This window comes from Periophthalmus magnuspinnatus, chromosome 4 (assembly GCF_009829125.3).
Source record: "Periophthalmus magnuspinnatus isolate fPerMag1 chromosome 4, fPerMag1.2.pri, whole genome shotgun sequence".
NCBI classification, from domain to species: Eukaryota; Metazoa; Chordata; class Actinopteri; order Gobiiformes; family Gobiidae; genus Periophthalmus; species Periophthalmus magnuspinnatus.
In genome coordinates this window covers 22,539,902-22,553,268 of record NC_047129.1, presented here as the reverse complement: position 1 = coordinate 22,553,268, position 13,367 = coordinate 22,539,902, and the positions used below count along the sequence as shown (strand labels likewise).

General features: G+C 38.1%; 1 protein-coding gene across 2 annotated transcripts in view; it reads left to right on the top strand.

Moving 5' to 3' along the window:
* The window catches only part of ptbp1b (polypyrimidine tract binding protein 1b), a 34,381-nt gene that overhangs the window by 6,962 nt on the left and 14,052 nt on the right, over positions 1–13,367 (top strand). For both annotated transcript variants that reach the window (XM_033964918.2, XM_033964917.2), the window contains exons 2-6: positions 9,384–9,444; positions 11,029–11,195; positions 11,353–11,499; positions 12,162–12,299; positions 12,930–13,040. In XM_033964918.2, coding sequence (XP_033820809.1) covers positions 9,432–9,444; positions 11,029–11,195; positions 11,353–11,499; positions 12,162–12,299; positions 12,930–13,040 — 576 coding nt within the window. In that variant the 5' untranslated portion in view covers positions 9,384–9,431. The remainder of the gene's footprint in view (positions 1–9,383; positions 9,445–11,028; positions 11,196–11,352; positions 11,500–12,161; positions 12,300–12,929; positions 13,041–13,367) is intronic.

Here is a 13,367-nt window from a genome sequence, read left to right as displayed (position 1 = left end):
GTTATAGAGGCGAATTTGGAGGAGAGTTCCATATTTGGAATTCCGACCCCGAGTATTATAGCAAACAAAGTGCCAATCAGGAAGTTGTTGAAGGTAACGCCCCTTCCGGCACCGCTGGTTTTGTAGGGAGCGGGTGCTTAACAGTGCTGTCAATCAACCTGTTGCTAATGGGAGGACCTCGGAAAAAGAGGGCGCCTAATTTGTGTTATAAATCTTGATTTACTTACACAATGGCAACACCAGGATCATGTAGAGTGGGTTAATACAAGCATTTTAGAGTCTACATGCTGTGCTTGACAGCAGCATTTGCAAAGAGAGGGGCAATGTTTTTTTCAACAGAAAGTGAATTGGAGCCAGAGTCGATGGAGCCAGGAGCACATTCATGCTCACTTCCTATTTGAAATGTGGCGCCTATACAGTCTAGGAACCAAAGCAAACCTGTTCCTATGGGGCCACTGAAACACTATTTTCAATATCACATTTTTGTATTTAGTGAGTCCACACATACTCTTGAACTGAGTGAATAAAACCTTATGATTGTTTTTTATGTTTTCTGTCTGTCCTTCAGCCCCAGTCTAAGCCCTGCTCTGGAGTCACTATTATGTCTATTGACCTGTGTGTTTGGTTGAGGCATTTTTTCCCGGCCACATTTTACTACATTTTATAAGTTGTTCAAGATTTGGCATACATTTTTAGTTGTTGTGGCTGTGATCATTTGGGTAGGTTTAAAATCTAAAAAGAGAAGTCTTGGTTTTGTCCTGCTTTTGCCCTGGTTGAGTTATTGAAGTTTAGTCCTGGTTTTGATGAGAATTCAGATTTCAGTTGGATCAGTGAACAATTTGTCCATTGTAATACATTTGAAAAATTGTAAATTGGAAGTTTGAACTTTCAGAGGATTCATATCAATAATTTCACAAATTCTTAAACTACAATTATGCATCGGCACAGTCGTTCGCCAAGAGGCCGTGACCAACTTTTCCTTTTAACTTAAATTTCCTTTTTCACTAAGTTTCTATCTTCTTTTTATTCTTTCTGTTGCTTCTGCTGCTTTTTTGTTTTTTTGGCTAACTTGCATGTCTTTGTTTACAGCAGTGTCCACCACGAAATAACAGTTGGTACGAAGGTAGGCTATGCTAACGCTAACGGTTTGACATTGGTTTGCTGTGATGCTGTTATAGGAACTGCATGCTACAAGGATGCATGATGTTTACAATATGTTTAAAGTGCCAATGACAAGTTTTCATTTGGTGGTATAGTACCTGTAGCAAATATGTATCATACTTTTACATCAGTTTAGGTGCAGTTTGTGAAGAAACTGTTGAAAAGTACAAAAATACAGGAAGTAGTGTTGAGTGTTATATGTGTTACATAATTGGACTTGGAGAATTATACTGTGCATGTTGAGTTTTGCCAAATCTTTGTCCTAATGTGTGTTTAGTTGACGTAGCCGTTTTGCTTTGCAGTGATGTTTTTGCTTTGTGGAGTGGGTGATATTGGCAAAATTTGATATCTCAGTTACTTTAGTACTTTATAGGTCTGTCACGCTAATTACTATATCATATCAACATATGATAGATGGGAAAATTATTTGAGGGGGGGGGTCAATATTCAACATATTGCACTTCAAAATTTGGTGTTATGCCAAGCCTGTTTGTTAGTCCAGCTTTAGTTCTTGTTTGGTCCTACTTTAATCCTTTTAATCCTGGTTTAGTCCTTGCTTAGTCCTGGTTTAGTCCTTGTTTAGTCCTACTTTAATCATTTAGTCCTGGTTTAGTCATTGTTTAGTCCTTATTTAGTTCTGGTTTAGACCTACTTTAATCCTTTAGTCCTGCTTTAGTCCTTTAGTCCTGGTTTAGTTGTCCTTGTTTAGTCCTGATTTAGTCCTTGTTTAGTCCGTGTTTAGTCCTACTTTAATGCTTTAGTCATTTTTTTTGTCCTGTTTTATTCCTGTTTCTTTCTTTCAATAGATCTTGTTTGTTTCTTCACTGTCTGGAGCCTTCTTCCTCATATCTACTGTTTTCTGTGCACTACAGGAAACTCCATTTGTGACATTCCTCCCCAGCTTTCATCAGATTAGCACACAAATACTCAGCACAAAAATACGAAAATACTTAGATCTACTCAAAACCATTTATACCGAGAACTGCTGACTTTGCACTGCTGTTATGGAAATTCATCTATTCATCATAAGAGACCCATATTACACTATCGTCTGATCTGTTCGATTGTTGTTTCCTCATCAAAAACAGACTTGGATTTGTTTTGTTTCATTCACACGTTTAACACACAAACCCTGCATATTTGGACTGAATTCTTTTCTCAAACAGAAAACACTGTGTTCCACCTTGTGGACAGGAAGTGCTCCACTGTGGTTTTTAAACTCCATACACCTTTACTTAAATCATTTGGATAATGTCAGCTGTGGAATTTCCAGTTTCTACTAAACAAAAGGTGGCTGTTAACATGAAAACCACTGCTTCAGGACATCTCGAGGTGGAATAGAGCATTTTTGAGCTTTGGGGATGCCGACAGACTAAAGCAGAATTACTCAAACATGGCTTTTGTGTAATATAGGACCCTTTTAATCAAATACAAATTGCACCTTTAATGGACACAATTAGATATACATATCACAGAATGTTCCAATATGTAATATCGATATTTTAATATACTTTTTGATTCAATCAGTTTAGTTGTAAAGATTTTTATATCTTCATTTAACATTCTTTTTAAAAAGCTGTGCCTTTTTGTCAGATGGAGAACCTTGGTGTCATTGTTATATAGAGTATGTTGCTATACTGATCCAGTCAACATCGCAATATCAGTACTTTTTGATATATTTTGCATCTTAAGACCCAATTAGCAGGTGCACTTTTTGGAGTACCATTACCATTGTTCCAAGTACGGTTTCCTCCACAAACAACAAAATCTTCTGTCTTATCCTGCATAAAAACTGCAAACCTGGGTAGTTTGGATCTGCAGAAGCATGCTCTGAAATCTGATTCTTGTATTAGTTTGTCAGTTCATATTTCAGTCTTTTTGTCAATTCATCTGGATGTGTTTAAAATATGAACTTTGAACAGAATCTTACTATTAAAACATAAATCAGAAATGTAATCACAAATTTAATCACAATCACAGTGCTTGACAGAAAAATCACAATTGCCGTAAATTTCGGACTATTGAGCGCACCTGAATATAAGCTGCACCAGCGAAATTTGAAAATAAAATAAATTGTAAACTGTTGCTTATATTCAAGTGCAGCCTATATATGTACACAAATGTGTTACAACATGAGATATTTACACAGAAAGACGGTATGCAGTGTTTTTTGAGTTTTAATTTAAAACATGCTTTTTTTCAAACTGTGCTTGAAAATCGGCAGTACGGCATCAACACGCCACCAACACAGGCTGAACATACCTGCAGGTTTAGAAAATAAAATGGCACCAACATGGGCCATCTCCTTTTATTTCCTCTGAAAACTTTTGTCATCGCACCATCGATTCATTGATGCCAAGCTTACGTGCAGTGGCTCCATTTCCTTCTTTGATGGACAGAACCATTTCCTTTTTCTTGAAAGGTGCATCATTTGCATTTCTTAGTGTGTTTTCCATGATGAGGGTGTGTACATGATGCACAAAATGAGAGTTCAAAATCAAAACTAGTGTATTATTCAGCGCATAATCTTTCCCCACGGCAGTCTCACTTTTACATTTACTTCTAGAGAGTGCCCCCAGTGGCAGTTGGCAATTAAAAATGTAAAATAACTGCACCGTTGTATAGGCTGCAGGGTTCGCGTGGGGAAAAAAGTAGTGGCTTATAGTCCGAAATTTACTGTAGATATTTTTCCTAAATTGTTCAACCATACATCTTACCCTCCTCTAGGACTACATGATTTTGGGAAAAATTCTAATTGCGATTTTTGTGATTTGATGAATTTGCAATTGAAATAAAATTTGCTATATGTTTAAACAGAAGGAATCTGTTCAGAGTGCACAATGTAAATGAGAACTCAAAATACTTTACTTACAAACTCGTGACAATGCATTTCTTACATATTTCAAATTCTACTTTTACAGTTGCATGCCAGTTTCCGTCCAAGAACCTTGCTCCAAGCCCCAAAACCAGTTTTAAAAGTACTTTTCCACCTCTCTGTTCATTTGATTAACTTTGATGGCTGTGATCTAATTGGTTGCTAGGTCATTTAAGCTCCTCCCACATACTTTTGTAGTGAAGTGAGTGGAGGGGAAGAAGGAAACGGTTTACAGTACAATTCAAGTTTGTATTGAATAGGGGTTGAATTACTGAATAGAAACCAACACACATGGTGTTTTGGTAATTTATTTATTTTATTTTAGATGTTCAAACAAACTTGATGTGATGTGCAGTAGTTTCAATATCGGAATGCACAGTGATTGTGTTGTGATAGCGCTCTGAAGGGGCAGTGACTTGGCACCGAGAGCGAAGGGAGGGAGCATATATATATGGATGGATATAGAGATTATAGATATAGATGTATATCTACATCCTGGCCCGGCCCCTCTATCAGATTTTAGAATGCATTGTGGCCCACGTGTCAAAGTTTGCGCACCCCTGCTCTAGGCTATATAAACTAATTATCGGCTTCCTATGTCCTGGTTTCATACAGGCCTACATCATTTCTTCTTGTCACATTGTAAATACTATTTTATTTTGTTTTTGAGTATGCTTCAGATAAGCCATATTCTATCTATGGGTTTCATGCTTTGTGCAACACACAAGGGGTGTACCATGGCTGTTTCTTTAACATGAGATGGATTCTGACACAAGCTCAAAGCAGTCGCTTTGTATTGTGAACATAGACAGTGAATATAAAGTTAGAGACACACAGTCCTGCACACAGTCTGTTTGTATTGGGCTGTTTAGAGAAACATGTCTGCGTGACACACGTGTTTTCTTGTCTGCCCATGGTGCACTCACAGCAGCCTCTCAAATAGGCAAACTCCTCGTGTTGCACCATGTCTCCTCTCGTTTAAGAACTAAAATACAAATAGATCCTCACATAGTCCAAGCCCATCAGCCCGATGACATCTTTGTCTAGCTACAGTGCTAAAGCACTGACTGTTGCAGTCTGCTACCTCTTGTTGCCACTTGTTGTTGCGGTGAAAACCTTTAGGTGACTTGATGGGACTAATGTGAGAAGTCTGTATCCCCTCTCTGTCATGTGGCTGGTACAAAGCAGTTTCGCAAACCTAAAGAAGCCCATGTATGTAAACATGTGTCCTCCGCTGTCTGCCTCTAACCTGGGGCTGCTCTGTGTGTGTGGCTGGAGCAGGGGGCACAGCTGGGTCTCAGAGTGAGCGCTCTGAGGGACAAAACCTCTGAGGAAAAGCGGCTGAATCACACACGCTTGTCACGTATAGGGGATAGATTGTTTATTTCCATATTGTGCAAGGGGTTGCTGAGAAACTAGAGCATAAAGATTTTGAAAAACTACCTAATTGTTTTTTTTCTGACGTGTGTTTCTCTTACGATTCACCTTGCAGTCCTCAAACCACGTCTTCTTTTCTGAAGTAGATAATATTTGAGTTGAGATGTTGCTGTATTATCCATACCAGTGTGACTGTTTCTGAGTAGGAGCCGATTATATGAGATGGAGACCTTGCTACAGCCGGAGATGTGGGAGGAGAGCTCTTTAACCTAATTTGATAGAGAGAAAACTGTGCATCTATCAACATCCCTTCTGCTCCATGTGACCAAACAGGAAGAGTGGAATGATCTGACTAGGCACACCAGCAGGGATGGGTCTGTAGGTATATGCAGTATTGATACGTTACAGCTGATGTCCTCAACATTTCCTGGGAGGTTAACTAGAGATACTGCTCTGTCTGAAGCTCTGTTACTCAAATTATCTTTTAATATGGTTTTGTTTTAACACAATCTGGCCATAAAGAACTGACTTGGTTGGAATTACAACACTGCTGTTTACTGTCAGCATCTAATAAGGGTTTTATTGTCAGAGAATCAGGAAGTGTATGGTTAGCATACTAGTTATTAAAGAGGGTATTATGCAAAATTTACTTTTTGGAGCTTTCTACCATGTTAAAACATAACCTCATCAAAAACATGCCTGAAGAGGTTTTATGTCGTCCATGCATGTTTGAGTAATCTTATGATCTCGCCCGCACTATTCAAAAAAGTCCTTACGGTTAGCAGTATGAGCCTATGCAACGTTCAGCCCACAAGTCTACGTCACCTGTGCCCCCACACAACTATTTTCCATAAATATACAAAAGCAGGATACAAAACAATACACTACAACTTAAAAAAATATGCTGTAATATGCAGTGGTTTCATTAGCGAAATGCAAACTGATTGTAATGTGGCAGTGCTCTGAAGGGGAAGTGACATGTTAATGTTTTGTTTTTTGTTTTTTTTCTGGCAAATATATAATTTTAAAAACAATAAAAGGTAACATGGAAACCTCATAGAAGTGTACAGTGACAGGCCAGTCTGTCCTCTGAAAGCTGTAAAAAGTGCTTATAAACTGTTTGCATTCAGAGCATTCTCATATATTCATCACATAAAGTATGTGAGGAATAACTTTGGACCATGGCAGACTGTTTTATGACAGTGAAAATCTTTTACAGTGCTTTTTAATAATGTATAAGCATTTTGAAGAACTAAGATGTTTGTAAAGCAGTGGATTATAGCATGGTTCAAAATGGTGAACAGATGGACAGCCTCTCTCTCTTGTCCCGGGGCAGTTGGTAGAGACTCCAGTGTCAAACAGAGTCAGGTTTCTCTTTTATAATTTATGTGAGATCCAGTGATGAGATGTGAGGAGCAGGACGTAAACCCTGCCATTTTATTCATAAACTTGAACCAAAAAGACTTATTCAGCCATTTTTTTACACGTGTAATATAGTTAATCAAATACAGAACAGATGATCAGCATTTCTAATGCTGAGGAAATAACTCCTGGTTAAAGAAATGATTCCTGATTTTTATTGTCGTAAAAAAAAATGAAAAGCAGAACTAGTTCATCTTTCAACATTTTGTAGTGGTCCAAAGTTATTCCTCACTTAACTTATGCATTTAGAGCATCATAATTATTCTCCCCAATGAGTTTATAAGTGCTTTTCACAGCTCTGAGATAGCAGCATTTAGCATGTTAATCCAGGCTAAAATGCTTTATAATTATATGCAGTATACAGCAACCATATTTTGACTTTAAGAGCTGCTTATACAATATATCTGTAATAGAAAAAGACACTTCTTAACATATTTTTTGTCATATCGCTTAGCCCTGTATTAGTTTTATGTTAGTGATGATGTAGACCTGTGTTAATCCTCTCTTAGTCCTGGTTCAGTCCTGGTTATGTCATGGTGTTAGTCCTGGTGTTGGTCCCTGTTTTAGTCCTGCTTTAGACTCAGTTAGGTCTGTCACGATATTTACTATATTGACTTATCGTTTAATCATATTCTGTTGCCCCTCGCTATAACACGGTTCACTTTTTGTGGCCTTGCTGTTTGACAGATTTTTTTAGGGCAATTTTGCATGCTTTTTTTTTTTTTACAGTGTATGAACGTGCATTGTGTTCTGTGTCCTGATTGGATAAGGACTGTAGACCATTGTCAATCACTCTCCTGTACAGTACAGAATGCGTACAGTCGAATTTACGTAAATGTTGGATCGCAGTGTGACTCTAAAGTGCTGTATATTTGCGGGTTTTCTCTCCGACAAAACCCACAATTTCGATTAAATGTTCTCCACCGATGAAGATTTTAACTTTGAGAGTGTTTAAACAAGAGGGAAATGTGAGAAAATGTTTATAGACTTTTTCTCAGACAGGCATTAAGGGGTTTTACAGCCTTAAAACATATATAATAATTGTAAAAAAAAAATAAAGCCGATACTTTTCAGATTTCGCCTATTGCGGGTTATTTTTAGAATGTAAGCCCCGTGATAAACGGAGGACCACTATATATATGATAGCTGGAACAATATATTTTGGGGCTCAGTATTTATGAGATTTGGGGTATTTTTGTTGTAATGCAATAACATTTGAGCTGAAAAAGGTTGAACTAGTGACTTCTGTGGCTAATTATTGCTTCATTCTGCTATTTATTTGTTGCAGCTTGTGTCTTTTAATGATATAGTTTATTTAAAAAATGGTTTACTAGGTTTATCTTGCATTATTGTTGTGGCATAAAGTAATTTCAATATTTTCATTTATCACAGTATAACCCAGTCATCATGCTTCAAAATTTGTTATCATGACAGGCCTAAACCCAGTGCTAGTCTCTGGGTTAGTCCTTGTGTTAGTTCCTTTATTAGTCCCGGTTTAATTCCTGTAGTTTTGGTCCATGTGTTTTGCATTGAGCACAGTGGAATTCCCCTGAGGCTCTGGCGTTTAGGACACTGCTCCTCCTTTGTTAACCAACTGCTGTATACTACCACTACTAGTACTACTACCATTACTACTACCACTACTATAACTACTAGAATTATTATTATTACTACTATTTTCATATGCTTAATTCTAATTCTATGCTTAATTTGTACTTCATTCAGTGGAATAGTACCTCTGGCAAATATTTATCACAGTTTTAATCAGTGAATCAGTATTTTGTGAAGAAATGTTGATAATTACATTAGTGCAGAGTCACAGAAAGTCAACCCTCTATGTATTTTACATGCAAGGAAGTCATTTTTCTAACATTTAAATGGCCTATATTACATGATTTTCTGATCGATGTTAAAATGCTATTTCTTCATCAAAATATACCTGGAGTTTTTGTTTTGTGTTATTTAGGCTGAGTTCTTCTCTTAAACAGAAAACACTCTGTTCTTCCTTGTGATGTCATGTGGTAATACAGGAAGTGCTCCACGGTGTTTTTAAATTCTATCCACCTTCACCAGAATTATTTCGATCATTTCGAGTCATGGAAACCCTCTTTACTAAACAAAAGATAAAAGGTAGCTGTTAACTTAAAAACTACCGCTTCATGACATCACAAGGTGGAACAGAGCATTTTGAGCTTTGGAGATAAACAGACTAATAATAAAGGATTACTCACACATGTATGAATGAAGTAAACACAATTCCAGAGGTAACAACATTCTAACATTGCTAGAAGCTCACATGAGTTTAATTTAGCATAATAGGACCTTTAACAATAGTGTTGTCATATATTTTTATTTGTCAAATCATTATGTTAATTTGGTGGGCTTTATTTAGAAAGAAGAAAATTGTAAATGATGTTAAAAGACTGAAAGTAAAAGGGCACTAGACCAATGAAGAACAAATAACCTCCTTGCTTGCTCACAAAGAAGAAGGAAGCATGTTTCATTCGAAGAGCTGAGTCCTAATTGTGTCTCCCCCTTGTGGTTGCAGAGAGGATCTGACGAGCTTCTGTCCAGTGTCTCCAACGGCCCGTATATCATGAGCACCACAGGTAAGAGCTGCTATACCACTGAAGAACAGGACAATGTACTAACAATACAGAGAACACAGCTCTTTGTAGGAGTTTGGCAGTGAAGTGTTACGAAAAAAAGCTCTAGAAAATATTGTTTGAGTAACACACTATGGTCGTTTTCACACATGTTGATGCGCTCTGTGGATGGACCACTGTGGCACTAGATTTAGTTTTGTTTACTTTCCTTTTGGGTCTGTCTTGTTCACATACACTGTGCATCATTCACCCCAGACACTGCACCATGACCCACGGGAGAGGGATCAGCTGACTGCTGAACATATGACAATGCTCTTCAAATGGACAGAGCTCCTATGGTGTTCTGGTGACAGTAGTGAAAAAATCTGTTTCAAGGACACACAGACAGACCCATGCTTACCTGTCCAGACAGAGGCAGGAGACTACATGTTGCTGATATTAAGTTGATCCAAATTGCCTCGTCAGATGGACGTGTCCAACAGCAGCTCTGCAAAGCCCATTCATACAAATATATGTGATCAGAGTGGTGTTCCGAGCACTTATACTTGCACTGTGGACTGTGTAGGTCGGCCCGAAGTCGGCTGCATTCACACCGTACTCACCCTGCTCAGAGTTCATTTTCTCACTCTGGTCCTCTGGAGAGGACCAGAGTGAGAAAAGTCGCTCACTTCCTTGGTGCTATGTGCGGTGGTCTTTTCTTTCACCTGTGGCTGAATACATCATGAGAACGATGGACGCTGATGACCACAGAGAAAGAGCTTTGTGAACGACAGACAGACCTTAGGCTCACCTGCGCAGACAGACCCAGGCTTAACTGCTCTTTTACATCGGCCTAACTACTGGCAGTGTGAAAACAACCTTAGTGCTGTGTAAATATTTTGACAGTGTTGAAATAAAATATAAACCAAATATTACCTTTTTACACCAGTGTCTTTAAACAGTTCTTAAGACCCCTTTTTTCAGTAAACAAGTGCAGCCCATCCGTTTACCATGAAAGTAAAGCCCACAACTGTTGCCAATAATAATAAGTTTTATATCCAATCACTTATTTTTAGATCTTGGTTGGATGGATAGATCTATGATGATATGTATTTAATTAGTGTAGATTCAGATCAACCTTATCTCACATCCTGCCAATGAGTAAAAATGACACGTTAGGAATTTGTGTTTCAAATAGCCTGTTTTCCAAATCCAAATAAATGCACATTTCATCTCTGCATTATTTTCTTTCATGTCTTAATACTTAAATAATCTTAATAGTAAATGTGTGTTTGTTTGTTTTTTTGGCAGAACAATTAAACAATATACAAACAAACATGTAACAGGTCCAGGACAGAAAACGATAAAAGAAAACAATAAATCCACATCCGTACATACCACCTTAACACCAATACGACTTAATAGTTTTCTTTTTTCTCATTATGCATGTGTGCTGTGGACAACTCTAAATAAGCAATTACTAAATGTCTAAATTAAGTGTTTAAGTCAGTCTATTCCACTTGCTTGCCTCCCTGTCCAGTGAGTGCTCCACCCTGTTTTTATTTTGATGCTATTTAATTCTATACATTGTCTCCTCCTGTGCTGTAGCCAATGGCAGTGACAGTAAGAAGTTCAAAGCAGAGATGCGCGGCTCTCCCTCTCGGGTGCTGCACATCCGCAGACTGCCCACAGACGTCACAGAGACTGACATCATCGGCCTGGGTCTGCCCTTCGGAGACGTCACTAACCTGCTCATGCTCAAGGCCAAGAACCAGGTACAAAACTATCCAATGGGAAGGTTCTCTAAGGACAAGCAGGGCCAGAGGAGCAGAGGATGTAGAGGAATGCTGAGGATGCAGAGGCGAGGGTCACATGGAGCAGAGGCGAGGGTCACATGGAGCAGAGGATGTGATATATCTTCTCTGTGTTTAGGCATTCCTGGAGATGAGCTCAGAGGATGCTGCTCAGAACATGGTGGAGTATTACTCCTCAATGCTACCTGTGGTCAGAAGTCAGCCGGTGCACGTCCAGTTCTCCAACCACAAAGAGCTGAAGACGGACAACTCTCCAAACCAGGAGGTAACGCTATTTACCTGCTCCATTCAGTCCTGTGCTATATAAAACATGTTGAGCTGTTTACATTTTCTGCTATTTATCGTTCCAAAGCATGTTTTCAAATGCACTACTGGGGTTGAAAAATGTATGACATATTATCTATGGGTTGCAGTATGATTAAAAAAAATAGGATCATCATCATCAAATACACATCTGAAGATGTCATCCATGCCTGTTTGACTAAACTAGTGAACTCTCACAAGCCTAAGTCATCCATGGCCATTTTTCATATATAATATATAATATACAGTTCTCATTGTGTTGTGAAAGCACTCTGAAGAGGGAGTGGTGGAGAGAAAAGGGAGGGGAAACACAGAGCATCAAAAATTTTTGTTTTAGCCGATATATAATATTTTCAAAACAATAAAAGGTAACATGGTGTTCTAAATATGTTCTGTGGTAGCAATTAATACCCCATAGAAGTAAAATTGTCCCTCTTTAAGAACTATGTTTTCTAGCATTATCCTGCTTTATGGTTTTGTATGAGTGGTATAAAGTGGTCTCATTATGGTTCAGAGTAATGATTTAATTTCTCCAAACTGCGTAAATGTGACCTAACAGCACACTTGATAATATAGGTTGTGAACCTATCAACACTTTTTTATTCTTTTCTTCTGCGCCTGTAGAGGGCGCAGGCAGCTCTCCGTGCCCTGAGCTCCTCCCACTTGGACCCTGCGGTCCCGCCTCCCAGTGCAGTGCTGCGTGTGGTGGTGGAGAACATGGTGTGTGCACCAGGTGCCGTAACCATGGACACGCTCTACCAGGTACAGCACTGACAAAACTATACTAATACTACTGTCACCCTTACTATATTATAATCTATAATTATAAAGTTTTAAATTTCCTTAGAGACTTAAAGTGCATCTGACAGATTTTCATGTTTTTCTAATTCTGCCTTGGTTTGGTGGCATAGGAGATGTGGTAAATATTTAGTTAGTTTAGTTTTACATTAGTTAGTGGTAGTTTGTGGTAAAGTTCAGAAGAAAAGTACAAAAATACATGAAGTACTGCTGAATTCTAAAATGGAGTATCTCCGCCTATCTCATCAACACAATTTTGATAGATTAAACACTGATTTAACAAAATTAAGTTGTTGTAATTTATTTTTATTTGTAGACAAAACAGTAGTAGAACTGGAATTGCCTCTATGAATGTCATAAGTGCTGCCTGCGAACAAACAGGAAGTAAAATAATGAACTTCACTAGAAAAAACTAGGTGAAGTTCAGTAAAAACTTATTCAACATAATTATATTTAAGATTTTACAAAAAATTGTACAAAGTTTTAGTGAAATAGTACTCTAACCTGTCATATGCACTTTAACAGTTGTGTATCTCGTTTATTCTTTCATTGTATCCTTAGTAAAGTCGCTGCTTCTGTCCTATCGTATTTCAGGTTTTCTCAAAGTTCGGCACAGTTTTGCGGATCATTGTTTTCACCAAAAACAGCCAGTTTCAGGCGCTGCTGCAGTACTCAGACGGACAGGCTGCTCAGGCTGCTAAAGTGGTGAGCAATTATACTACAACTCTATTGTTCCCATCTCCAGAGCAGAGCCAAGGCTGGACTACATGGAGGATTATTGTGCATGTTTGGTATCAGTAACATTACATTAAACTATTACTTGAGTAAAAAGCAATACACTGAAAAATAAAATAAAAACATTTTGTTATAAAATGCTATTAATCCTAGTACGGTGGAACTATATGGTTCTTATTTATGATTCAGTGTTAGACATAGACAAAACATTAAAATTCTGATGCTGTTTTTGAGAAGGTTGGGTTAAAGTTGCACTATGTAACTTTTCTGGTAGAGGGTCTGCCGCCACCTGTTTGC